Raw genomic sequence first — 12,660 nt, 5'->3', positions numbered from 1 at the left:
GAAGGTGGTGGTGTTGTCCAGTAGTATCAGGAAGTAGGAGTGACAGGTGTTGATGCCTCTTAGGGCAGTATCTGTGAGGGACAGGAGGAGAGTCTTGGTGCTGAGAGACTTCCTAAAATCATGTTGGGTGGGGTATAGTATATTATAGTTTTCCAGGTGTTCTGAGAGTTGGAGGTTTACATGTTTTTTCCAGGATCTTTGAAATGAAGGAAAGATTTGAGATAGGTCTGTAGTTGGCTGGGTTGGAGGGTCCAGTTGCAGTTTTTTGAGAATGGGTTTGATTACGGCACATTTCAGGGCTTCAGGAAGAGACCTTGTTCAAGGGATGTATTTATTATGTTGGCAATAGGTTTGGTGATGATTTCAGGGATGAGTTGGAGGGTTTTGACTAGGATGTGGTCCAGCGGGTGGGTGGCTGGGTTTATTTTTTGAATGATCTTTTTGACTTCGGTTGTGGCAATATGTTCGAAAAACTTCATAGCATCCTGAACTCTCTTTCTGTGAGATACATTTTTAAAAATACTAGACAAGAGGATAAACAAAATATCTATTCAAAGAACTCAGTTCCTAAATCATCTGATTAATTTCAGTTTGTTTAAAATAGTAAATTAAATTAGATATTGCTGTATTTGAGTACATTCTGTGTTGAGTAATCTGCAATCAAGAATTAACATTACAAACAACGTCAATAGAGGTGCATGATATTAAATATAGATTTATGCATATCTAATGCTTCAGCTATAGTAATTATCCTATTGGACAAAGCCAATGAGTCAGTGGCAAAACACAATTTTTAAGAGAATAGTGGGGGAGAGGGCATAACTTGTTGATTAAACATACAGTTTAATTTATATAAATAGCGGTAGGCATAGAGCACTAAATGAAACATGTTTTAGAAATTTGGCAATAATGATACCACTACACAACATTCTGGAACATGAGCACTTAGACAATAATGCTCAATTGCGAGTCATCATGTAAACTTCACTGAAACCAGCATACATCTCTGGATATTGAAAATAAGAACGTGATGCCCAATGCATTCTGTATATGTCTCATACTAAAAACAAGATAACCACAACTGTAGAATGTTTATATGAATAGGTCAGAAACTCAGCTAGAAAATAGTCATCATCAATTAGATAATGGCAGAGAAATTCATTATCTCTGTTTCATGTCAACTTCATTATTTTCCAATCTACAAAAAGTACACCAACATTTAGGCCTCTTCCTCATGGTACATCACAAATCGTTGGCTTGCTCTTTGCACTTACGAAAATGACAACTGATCTTTAACACTGAAATTATATCATTGAGATCTTTGTCCCTTATTAACTACTGTGTCCCTTGCCTCTTCTTCTGGCATGCTGTAAAGCACGTGGAGATCTTGGATTTACTTTCTGTCCATGTGCCTAAACTACAGAAGACTTAAGATCAATTGATGAAACTGAATTTTAATAATTAAACATATTCATTTCTTGAAATTTGACTACATACTTATAAACCTTTAAAATAAAGCCCAAATACAAATTATAAATGTTTCAAAAAAGTAGCTCACCTGAAAGAGGTTTAGGTCTTCATCTCTGATATTTAATGCTTCTGTAATTGGGTCTGATGAAGACTGTTTCTGAGATACTTGGTTGACAGCAAGAGTATTTGAATGACTTGAATTAGGATATTTAAACTGGCTCTTTCCAGAGTCTGTGGTTAAACAAAGATCATGGGAGTAAGTCTGAAGAAATGCTCTGACACCATCTACACCTATGTACTGAGTTGAGGGAAATGAACTGAAATTAACATTGGGAGACTCAAAGAGTTGAGATCCTTTCCATTTACGAAGTTTAATGGCTAGTAGTACTATGATGAAAATAAAGAAGAAACAAGAAATTGTAGCAACAGCGATTACCAAATATAGTGTGAGGTTGGATTCGGTGTCTATAGATGATGAAAAGCTACTCAGATTGGAAAGAATTTCCTGGATGCTATCTGTTATCATAACCGTCACAGTAACTGTGGCAGACAGGGGAGGTTGACCATTGTCCCTCACTAAAACCACCAGAATTTGCTTAACTGAGTGTTTATCTAAAAATAAACGGGCTGTTCTAATTTCCCCAGTATGAAGTCCAACAATGAAAAGCCCCGGCTCTGAAGATGTGAGGAGAATGTAGGAGAGCCAGGCATTTTGTCCAGAATCTGCATCAACTGCTACCACCTTAGTCACCAGATAGCCTGGATCACAGGAACGAGGTACCAGCTCCACACCAGTTGAACCTTCGGTTGGAAATGAAGGGTACAAGATTTCTGGAAAATTGTCATTTACATCTACGATGAAGATATTAACGGTGATATTACTTTTGAGAGATGGAGAACCTCCATCTTCAGCCTTCACATGGATTTGGAAATCTCTGAATTGTTCATAATCAAACGACCGTTCTGCATACATTACTCCAGTCTCCGAGTTAATGGATACATAGGAGGATAGAGGGGCTTCACGGAGCTGACTCTCAATTACAGAATAAGTAATTCTAGAATTCTGACCCGAATCCAAATCTGTTGCTTTGGTGGAATAAATGGATGTTCCCGGGGGTACATTTTCTGTTACATAAACTGTGTAAATTGATTTAGCAAAGGTAGGTGGATTATCATTTTTATCGGAAATCAGTAGTAGAATACTTTTGATTGTAAAGAGAGGGGGTGTACCTTTGTCAGTGGCTGTTACAGTTATGTTATATTCCAAAACTTGTTCCCTGTCCAGATGTCTATTAGTCAGTACATTGTAGTATATGTCTGATGACTTCTGTAATCGAAACGGTAAATTGCCAGAAATAGAACAAGTTACACGGCCATTTTCTCCCGAATCGCGGTCGTGGACGTTTAAAAGAGCGACGGTTGTTCCAGGAGGACTATCCTCTGCTATTGGACTGAAGAAGGACGTGACGGTAAGTTCTGGGACGTTATCATTTAAATTAATAACCTGGATGAAAACTTTGCACCTGGCTGAGAGACCTCCATCATTTGCCTGAACTTCGATTTCATGTATTTCAGACTCCTCGAAATCCACATTTCCTACAACAGATATTACTCCAGTTTTAGAGTTAAGTTGAAATATATGTGAAGCTTTATCAGTGATTTTTCTAAATTGATAGGTTACTTCTGAATTTATTCCTTCGTCCTTGTCAGTAGCGTTCAATGTAACCACCACAGTGCCTACTGATACGTTCTCCAAAACATCTGCTTTATATACAGATTGATTAAAAACGGGCGCATTGTCATTTGCATCCAGAACAATGACGTGGATTTGTGTAGTTCCAGATCTGACTGGATCCCCTCCATCAGTGGCTGTCAGGGTAAGAATGTGAACAGCCTGTTGTTCCCGATCCAGAGATTTCTCAAGAACTAGTTCTGCATATTTCACACCATCATCTCCTATTTGTACATCCAAGGTAAAAGTGCTTGCTGTTGCTGAGTTGATAGCTCTGGAGAGAATTATTCCCCACATCTGGATCCCGTGCGTCCAGTAAAAGATACCGCACTCCTGGTGGGGTAGTTTCACTGATTTTTAATGCTATTTGCTCATTAAGGAACGTGGGTGAATTATCATTTATATCTTGAATCATAACTTCAACTGCATAAATTTTCACTGTATCCTGAACAATAATATCTACATATAACAAGCACTGACTTGCTTGTCTACAAATCTCTTCTCTGTCGATCTTCTCTTTAATGATGACGTTTCCGGTTTTTAAATCGAGAGCAAAATATTGAATCTTACCTCTGGAAACAATGCGGGCTGCGCGATCCGATAGCTCCTTTATACCCAGTCTCAGATCCTTTGCAATATTTCCCACAAATGATCCTTTCTGCATCTCCTCAGGAATGGAATATCGAATTTCCCCCAAAACCATTTTGAAAACAGCGAGCACCACAAAACAAAATATCACAAGTCGTTTGAAATTCCCGTGTCTCCCTTTAGCTTGCATTCCAATTTAGCCGTCGCGTTGTTTCCGATAAATAATTCAAATTTTCCTGTCTTCTGTTTATGATATTGGTACTCCAGTAATTGATTCCGACGAGCCCTGAACTTAATTCAGTCCTAGGCAGACAGGATTACGATTCTGTTCTGTGTCCAGACCCTATTTCTGAACCTTTTCTTCAGTGTCTGTAAATGAATCCAGTGAAAGAGATCTGTGCTATTTGCCAGATTTAGCATTTCTCTACCTGATTGGTGAACAGCGGCGCCCAGAGTCTCAACCAATAACTGCAGCAGCACAGACAAAAATTAATTACCTGGAAACCGAATTACATTTTTGAGGATTCCTTTTATTTATTGCAATCTCAAGAGTCTGTATAAAGAGTGGGACAGTCATATAGTACAAATACAAATGCTGTGGCAATATAGCAGCTAGCACTTGTCAAGTTTGAGTACCCCTCAGTGTATTAAAACTTGGATTACAACCTTTCTGTGGTAGACATATTATGTGAATAATTTTTACAAAGTAAAATAAATGTTGAAATAAAGATATAGAATATATATTGTATGCTCATCATCTACATTTATTTCAGATGTAAATTGTTTTTAGGAATTATTCTAGTAAATTGTTTAATGTGATTTTTAGGGTGCAGAAATAGAATGGAACTGTAAAACACTGTTGTAAACTACTGATTTCCACAAGAAAGTGCAACAAAAAGGTGGCCAGAAACATAGGAAGAGGTATATCCAGTAGAAAAAAACGAGGTGATAATGGTTAAAAGTCATTGGTGAGACCTCATTTTGAGAATGTGTCTAATTGTAATGATTAATACCACCTATATAGAGAGTGAAGAGGTAGTATAGAAAAGGACTTTCAAATGGTGCAGAGGCTACACCAGGAGCCCTTTAATATGATCCTTAAGCACATAAATATGAATAGTCTAGAGTGGATATTGGGAGATATGGTGGAGAAATTCAAATACATCAAAAGTAATGCACAAAATACAACACTTTTGAATAGAAAGCAAAATATAAATCAAGAAGCCATGATGCAAGGCTCCAGGAAGAGATTCAGGAATGTTCATTTGGTATATTGAGGTTCTTCATATGTTTTCTTTTATAATATTAGGTACCCGTTATTAAGATACCTTCAATATAATATTTCTTCATAGAAAGGGTGGAGGATGCATGATTCAAATTCTCAGAGAGGTGTTGAGAACAAAAAAAATAACAATTCCAAGAAAGTTTATGATAAATATAGAAGATTCTTGACCATAAATAAATGTAGAGAAAGCCAGAGATCAATTGGGGTGTGTGGCATTTGCAACACTTTGGAGAGCTCAAAATCTTTCCCTCTATATATTATTTATTTCTTCTATATTGTTTTACCACTTCAAAATCAGAAGATTAGAACAATTTGATCAGATATGAACAATATTTTGTATATAAGCATAGAATCTATTTACCTTTTGAGGATTCTGCCAGAATCGTATGACCTGGATTGTTCCACTGTTGGAAACAGGATACTAGGCTGATGGACTTTTGGTCTGACCCAGTATGGTAAATCTTATGTTCTTATGAGAAACTCATCCTAATTGCCTCCCAACCATCTTCCTCCACCCCCATTACAGTATTTATATTCGCCTTTTGGATACTTCAAAGTGCATTTAGGTGTGTGGGCATTTCCTGTCCATGGAGGGCTCAAAATCTAAAGGCAATAGAAGTGATTTGCCCAAGATCACAAAGTGTTGCAATATGATTTGAACCATGACTTTGCAAGTTTACAGCTGCCTTCTCTAACCACTAGGCTACTCCTCCACACTAGGATCTGGATTTTAAAAGGGTTACACGCATAAGTTATGCGCGTAACCCTCTTAAAAGGCCCCTGCAGGCGCCGAGCCTATTTTGCATAGGCTCGGCAGCGCGCGCAAGCCCCAGGATGCGCGTAAGTCCCGGGTCTTTGCAAAGAGGGTGTGTCGGGGCGTGTCGGGTGGGCAGCGCAAATTTTGGGGTGGGGTGGGAGGCATGTCAGGGGCGTGACGCCGGCCCGGGGGTGTGGTTGAGGCCTCCGGCGTAAATCTGCCAACAAAGGTAGGGGGGGTTAGATAGGGCCGGTGGGGTGGGTTAGGGAGGGGAAGGGAGGGGAAGGTGAGGGGAGGCAGAAGGAAAGTTCCCTCTGAGGCCGCTCTGATTTCGGAGCGGCCTCGGAGGGAACAGGCAGCGTGCGCCAGGCTCTGCACGCGTAGGTTGCACAAATGTGCACCCCGTTGCATGCGCCAACCCCGGATTTTATAAGATACGCGTATCTTATAAAATCCAGCGTACTTTTGTTCGCGCGTGGTGCACGAACAAAAGTACGCGCGCGCGCTGTTTTTTAAAATGTACCACTAGGGGTAGTCTCTGCTTGTCTAATTTCCTTTAAGAGTTTGTTATTTATAGTGGACTGTCCTGAATTCTATTATGAAGGAAGAAAAATTCTAAATGAGTTCTTATTCAATTCCTGTTACCGTATATATTTCACCTATTCAGCTGAGAAACTGAGGCTTATCCTATGGAATGCAGCATGTTTATCTATGACCAGGGAAAAACACTGATTTTTGGTGGCCACCAATTTACATGCCTAAGAGCCAGATGTGGCAACCGGAGGAGATTGATTTCATTAATATATGTCTGTTGCTATCCATTATGGAGTCTTGTGTGTGTGTGTGTGTGTGTGTGTGTGTGTGTGTTGTGTGTAAGTGTTTTTTCATTTGACATTACTATCTCTCTTTTCCTCTATATTGGTTGTGTGATGTTGGTGCAATAGGCCACAAATCTGAGTTAGGTTATTTCCTCTAAACCAAATTAAGGGGGTCATTTACTAAAGGTTTTCTCCCATTCTGTGTCTATGGGAAAATGCTTAGAAAATGACCCCCTAAGATGGAAGAGCGGCTATGACTTTAAATTTTGTTTTAAGCCTGGAAAATGCAGATATTATAGAAAAACAAGGTAATAAACCTTATTTGACAAGATACCATAAACTATTTACCTCTGGCTTTTGAAGAAAAAAAAGAACTCAAGCATGGATTACACATTACTTTTCTTTATGTGTTTCTAAGACTATGATCATCTAGGTCAAGATTAACTTTTCACTTCTCCAAAAAAAGGAGAATCTTCTGATCAAAAGCTGTGCTTGGCTCTCATAAAAATGCATGACTGATTGCTTACTTCTTAGAAAGCAAGTAAACTTCTGGGCAGCAGGAACCCTCAGAATCATCAGAGCCATCATCTGGAGCCTGTCATCATACAGGCCTATCCAGTGATTAATACACTCTTGAGACAAGCATTGCCACTGCTGGAAAGTAAATAGAAAATACCTTCAGTTCCTATGTCTGAAGACAGTCATTGACTAGAGATCTATATATTGAATCTGCAAGCTGAAAATTACTACAGAAAAGTTGCTACATCTCTACCTGATATTCTGTGATCAGCCTACATACAGCTGACTCTGAGTACCTGTACCTGAGGATGATGTTTCTGTATTCCTTTCCAGCATGAAAACCATCCATTCAGGGAGAGAAAAGAAGGCAATGGATGATTGACGCCAATTTAAAAAATGGCAAGGCCTGTCCATTGCCCCTACCATGTGATAGGGGCTGGCCAATGGCACCAGTAGCCCCTGTCACATGGTAGGGGCTAAAGGCCACCAATGCCATTTTGGTTAGTGGCAGCTGATGACTCAGGAGTAGCAGATCACTCCTGGACTCCCCCGCTGAACCAGCAGGGGCTTTTGTGACTCTTGTGTGGGTCAGGAGGGTGGGGGGTTATATTTAATTAAATTTGAGGGGGCAGTACAGTGGGTGGGGGGGGGCAGTGGAATGTGGTCCCCACCTCAGGCGGCACATTGCCTTGAGCCACCCCTGGTCCAGGGTGACTTACAACAAGGGAGTCATAAGCCCTTTTCAACATCTTCTCATGCAATATGGAAGGTATGGCCATCTTCCCTGGAAGGACAGGTATTGTAGTGACCAAGAGTATCTTAGCGGGATTGGTGATGTGCCTGGGAGGTTCTGGGACATCCTCAGTTTGGAAGGAGTGAGAGAGGGCATCTGCCCATTGGTTCTTGAGTGCTTGGTGATATTATAGTTCAAAATCAAAGCTAGTGAGGAACAAAGACCAACAGGCCTGTCTTGCATTAAGCTGCTGAGCTTGATGTAGATGTTCAAGATTCTTGTGGGTGGTATATATTGTAACACTGTGTTGAGCTCCTTCGAGTACATGGTGCAATTCTTCAAGTGCTAGTTTAACACCCAAGAGGATCTCAATCTCCAAGTACTGTAGTTACGTTCAGCTAGGGAAGAAACTCTTAGAAATGAAGAAAACATGGACAAAATACCCCTTCAGGAGTGTGATGACTAAGGACAGCCCCTATCCCCAGGGTAGAGGCATCTCTAAGATAAAGGTTCATGTAGAATCCAGGTGACATAGGCAAGGCATTCTTTAGTTTTTGGATTGCTTCAATAGCCTCAAGTGGTCAATCTTTGCTTTTGGCACCCTTGCAGGTAAAGGCAGTAAAGAGAGTTGCCATGGACAATTAATGTGGGATAGACTGACAGTAATAATTAGCAAATCCCAGACATCTTTGTAAGGCCCAGAGCCCTACAGGATGAGGTCAGTCGATGATGGCTTTTATCTAGAATCCATCTCATGATACTATGTAACCAAGGAAGGGGAGCTCCTCTTGTTCAAAGAGATATTTTTTGAGTTAGGCATAGAGATTATTCTCTCACAGTCATTGCAGGACAATGCTAACATCTTTTTGGTGGGAACTTAGGGTTTAAGAAAGATTAATAAGTTGTCAAAGTATACAACCACACAGGTGTACAGCAGATTACAAAATATTTCATTGACCATTTCCTGAAAAGCTGCCATGGCATTTGAAAGACTGAAGGGCATAACCATCTACTCATAATATCCATTTGTGAGTGTCAAATGCAGTTTTCCATTCATCACCATCCTTCACCCTCTGAGTTCCAACTTTGTGAAAATCTTGGTGTCCTGTAGGTGGTCGAAGAGCTCCACTATTAGAGGAAATGGATAATGATCCTTCTTAGTGCTGGCATTCAGACCACAGTAATCTATGCTTGGTCTGAGGGATCCATCTTTCTTCACAATGAACCCAGCCCTTGCCAGGGAGGAGAAAGGGCAGATGCATCCATGTTCCTGATTCACCATAATGTATGTGGTCATGGCCTGAGTCTCTGGGATAGACAGTGGGTAAACACATCCATGTGGGGACATGGTTCATGGGATGAGCTTAATGCCACAGTTGTATGTGCAATGAGGAATCAGTACTTTAGCACTCTTTTTTGAGAAGACATCCTCATAATCAACATACTGAGGTAGAAGTCCCAGAAGTAAGAAAGGGAAGGTGCAAAGAAACAAACCAGAAACCGATCCAATGTTGCAAGTAGCGACCAAATGAAGAAGATCAGTAAACACCAAGGAATTTATTGATATAAAAAGCCTGACTCAGGCTGAAGTTTTGCTCTATTTAGAGCTGCATAGGGGCTACATAGAAATAAATGAAATCAATATAAACATATATAAACACATATAAACATATAAAAATACATTTAAAATACTCATGTACAACCATACTGAACAAAATATTAACAAATAATAAAAATAAGAAATAATATACATACTATTAAATAATAAAAAAAACTATAAAATAAATAAAGAACAAACTATGATCAGGTAAATGGTACAGGGTGGATTCAACAACTGGTAGATTAATTATAAACTGATCAACTAATAATAATAAAGAACAGTGAAAATATTAAAAGAACAGTGATGATGTATTTAAAAGGATATCAGTTTTTCAACCAAGGGGTGGTATATTGTTTAGGACAAGTGATACAGATTGGAATGGATGGTCATCTCAAGAAACTGCATACTGTGACCAACTTATTATGTATTGTTAAGCACAAGCCAGGGTTTGGTATATCAATGTTACGGCATGACCCGCCCATTAATCAACTTTAATCTCCCATTAAAAAACTATAAAAATTATTAATAACAATATCTATAATTGGTACCTATATAAAATCTTAAATAACAAAAACAAAAATATAGAGCATGATAAAAATGTGGAATATGTAAGATGGAATATACAATTTTTTTAATACCTGTTAACCACTGAAAGTGGTGTTTGCAGCAAACATGCAGATAAAATGTCCAAGAGGGTGAGTGTGGTGATTTGTGGGAGCAGCCCACAGATCACCAAGTATAACAAGTGTGACTGTTATTCTTTCCTTTATATCAATTCACAAGGAAAAGTTAAGTTACAGTGAGAGAAAATTAACTTCCTTGGATCAAGTACAAACAAACAATGCCCATTTATGACAGTAGTTGAAATCAGTTAAGTGCAAATAAACAAGGATGCAGAACAAATACTTTCTCTAGTTCAGCAAATAGATATCAAAAGGGAGTACTTTCAAAGGTTATAGCAAAAATCAACAAGAGCCATTATAACTTTGATAAACTCCAAAAAGATTTACAATTAACTTGTAGTTAATGCCAACAACTTAATGAATAGCATCATAATCAGAGTTTGATTCTAATGACAGTTTAAAATTATTCCTCCACAGAAAGTTAGTATTTCAAAGAAATCTCTATTTGTGGAATATTATTTAAGAAATTATGAATGGCAAAAAAATATTGTTTGAGAATGCACCCCTTTCTTTTAGTAAGGAAGACAAGGTCTTTCCCTTTTAACCTATTCCAACAGATAATATGACGTTTAATTGCATTCTTATTTCTTAGAAGGAAGGAGAAGACAGATTTTTACCTTACCCCATAGAAAAGGGCCATATCTTTAGTTTGGGCAGTCAGATAAAGGTCTTCACAATGTTGGTAACTTTCAAACCATGCATATATTTGCGTGTACACATCAGCCTTTTCCAGGTATGTGGTCAATATATAACATAAATCAATCTAAACAGAGAGGATATATTCAATATATTTTATCCTATTTTTATTGCTATTTTAATGTTTTAATAACAAATCAATAGGAACAACACCATCAGTAATAGTGCAACTGTAGTCTAATCCACCGCCTCTCGCCACGCAATGGGCCGCAGGCAATTTCAGCAGTTTGTCAAGCACTCTGTTTTTAATCATTTGATGTTGTTCCTCATTTTACTCATTACATTTTATTCAATTTAATTAAAAAAAAATTATTTTTTATTTTTTACCCCAAAACCAAAAAGATTATTGTGTACTAAATCCTAACGTTTATAATTTAATGTCACTAACAACACTACATTTTAATATCATTCAATCCTAAGATTTATGTATTCAACCGCCCTATAGATTTTACTTCAAAACTGTCACTATCACAATCACTGTAGATTTTTATCATATCATTTTATCCTGAAGTATGTATACTTAGCCCCACTGTAGATGTTAATTCAAAACTGTCCCGACAACAGCGATTGTGATAGTGACAGTTTTGAAGTAAAATCTATAGGGCTGTTGAATACATAAATCTTAGGATTGAATGATATTAAAACGTAGTGTTGTTAGTGACATTAAATTATAAATTTTAGGATTTAGTACACAATAATCTTTTTGGTTTTGGGGTAAAAAATAAAAAATAAATTTTTTTTAATTAAATTGAATAAAATGTAATGAGTAAAATGAGGAACAACATCAAATGATTAAAAACAGAGTGCTTGACAAACTGCTGAAATTGCCTGCGGCCCATTGTGTGGCGAGAGGCGGTGGATTAGACTACAGTTGCACTATTACTGATGGTGTTGTTCCTATTGATTTGTTATTAAAACATTAAAATAGCAATAAAAATAGGATAAAATATATTGAATATATCCTCTCTGTTTAGATTGATTTAATTATTGGGTAAGGATACAGAACTTCTGTGTGGTGATTTCAATATATAACTTATGCATGCAATGCACACATATTATAAAATAGCCTGGCCATGCACATGTGTGCCAAATTTTAAGTGGGTGTGCACATATGCATACAAATCCCACGTCTTACCATGTAAATCAGATGATTTTAAAAGAGGTCTGCACTGACACCATTCCAAGTTTTACCAGTTCTCAGTTCACCCAGGAAGAGGTCCTCCAACCCCCCTCCCCCCAGTTTGATAATCTACTCCCCCCAGTTAGCCTCAACCCTTAAAACCCTGCAGATCTGCCTAGTTTTCTTTAAATTTTAACTTTCACAGCATCCATAACAGAAGTAAAGTTATGCAGTAATGGGGCCTCAGCATGCACTGGGTCATATCAGTATTTACATGCATGTATTTATGTGCACATCTTTGCTTCACGTCCCAAAATGCCCAAGCCCTACCCAGACCAATCCCATGCAACACCCCTTCTCAAAAACAGTATTTGAGTGTAAAGGGTTAGTAGATACTGCCTTTGAAGTCACATTATTTAACCAAGTTTAACTGCTTCCATAGAAGGAAAGACTGTAGTGAGAATTGTTCCTTGTGAAGTTTCCCTTACTAATTATGGAGATATTCCAATCTCCACAAAAAAAACCCAGTTCTGGCATACAATTCAAATAGGAACTATGACAGTTAAACACTCAGTCATAATTATGAGTGGAATGAAAGATGAATTCTTAATAGTTAATGAACTCCTAAAGAGAATCTCTCCTATCCTTGATTATCTACA

The 12,660-nt window shown here is 38.1% G+C and overlaps 1 protein-coding gene across 1 annotated transcript; it reads right to left on the bottom strand.

The window, feature by feature from the left end:
• Window positions 1-973: 973 nt before the first annotated feature.
• LOC115079683 (protocadherin gamma-A4-like) lies at window positions 974-4,138 on the bottom strand. The gene is given in 3 exon segments (XM_029583436.1): window positions 974-1,060; window positions 1,559-3,454; window positions 3,456-4,138. Coding segments are annotated over 3 exon segments (2,508 nt in total). The 5' UTR covers window positions 3,981-4,138.
• Window positions 4,139-12,660: the final 8,522 nt, after the last annotated feature.

Source organism: Rhinatrema bivittatum, chromosome 18 (genome assembly GCF_901001135.1).
Source record: "Rhinatrema bivittatum chromosome 18, aRhiBiv1.1, whole genome shotgun sequence".
Taxonomy (NCBI): domain Eukaryota; kingdom Metazoa; phylum Chordata; class Amphibia; order Gymnophiona; family Rhinatrematidae; genus Rhinatrema; species Rhinatrema bivittatum.
Note: the sequence above shows the minus strand (reverse complement) of the source record. Positions and strands in the feature narration are given on the sequence as shown.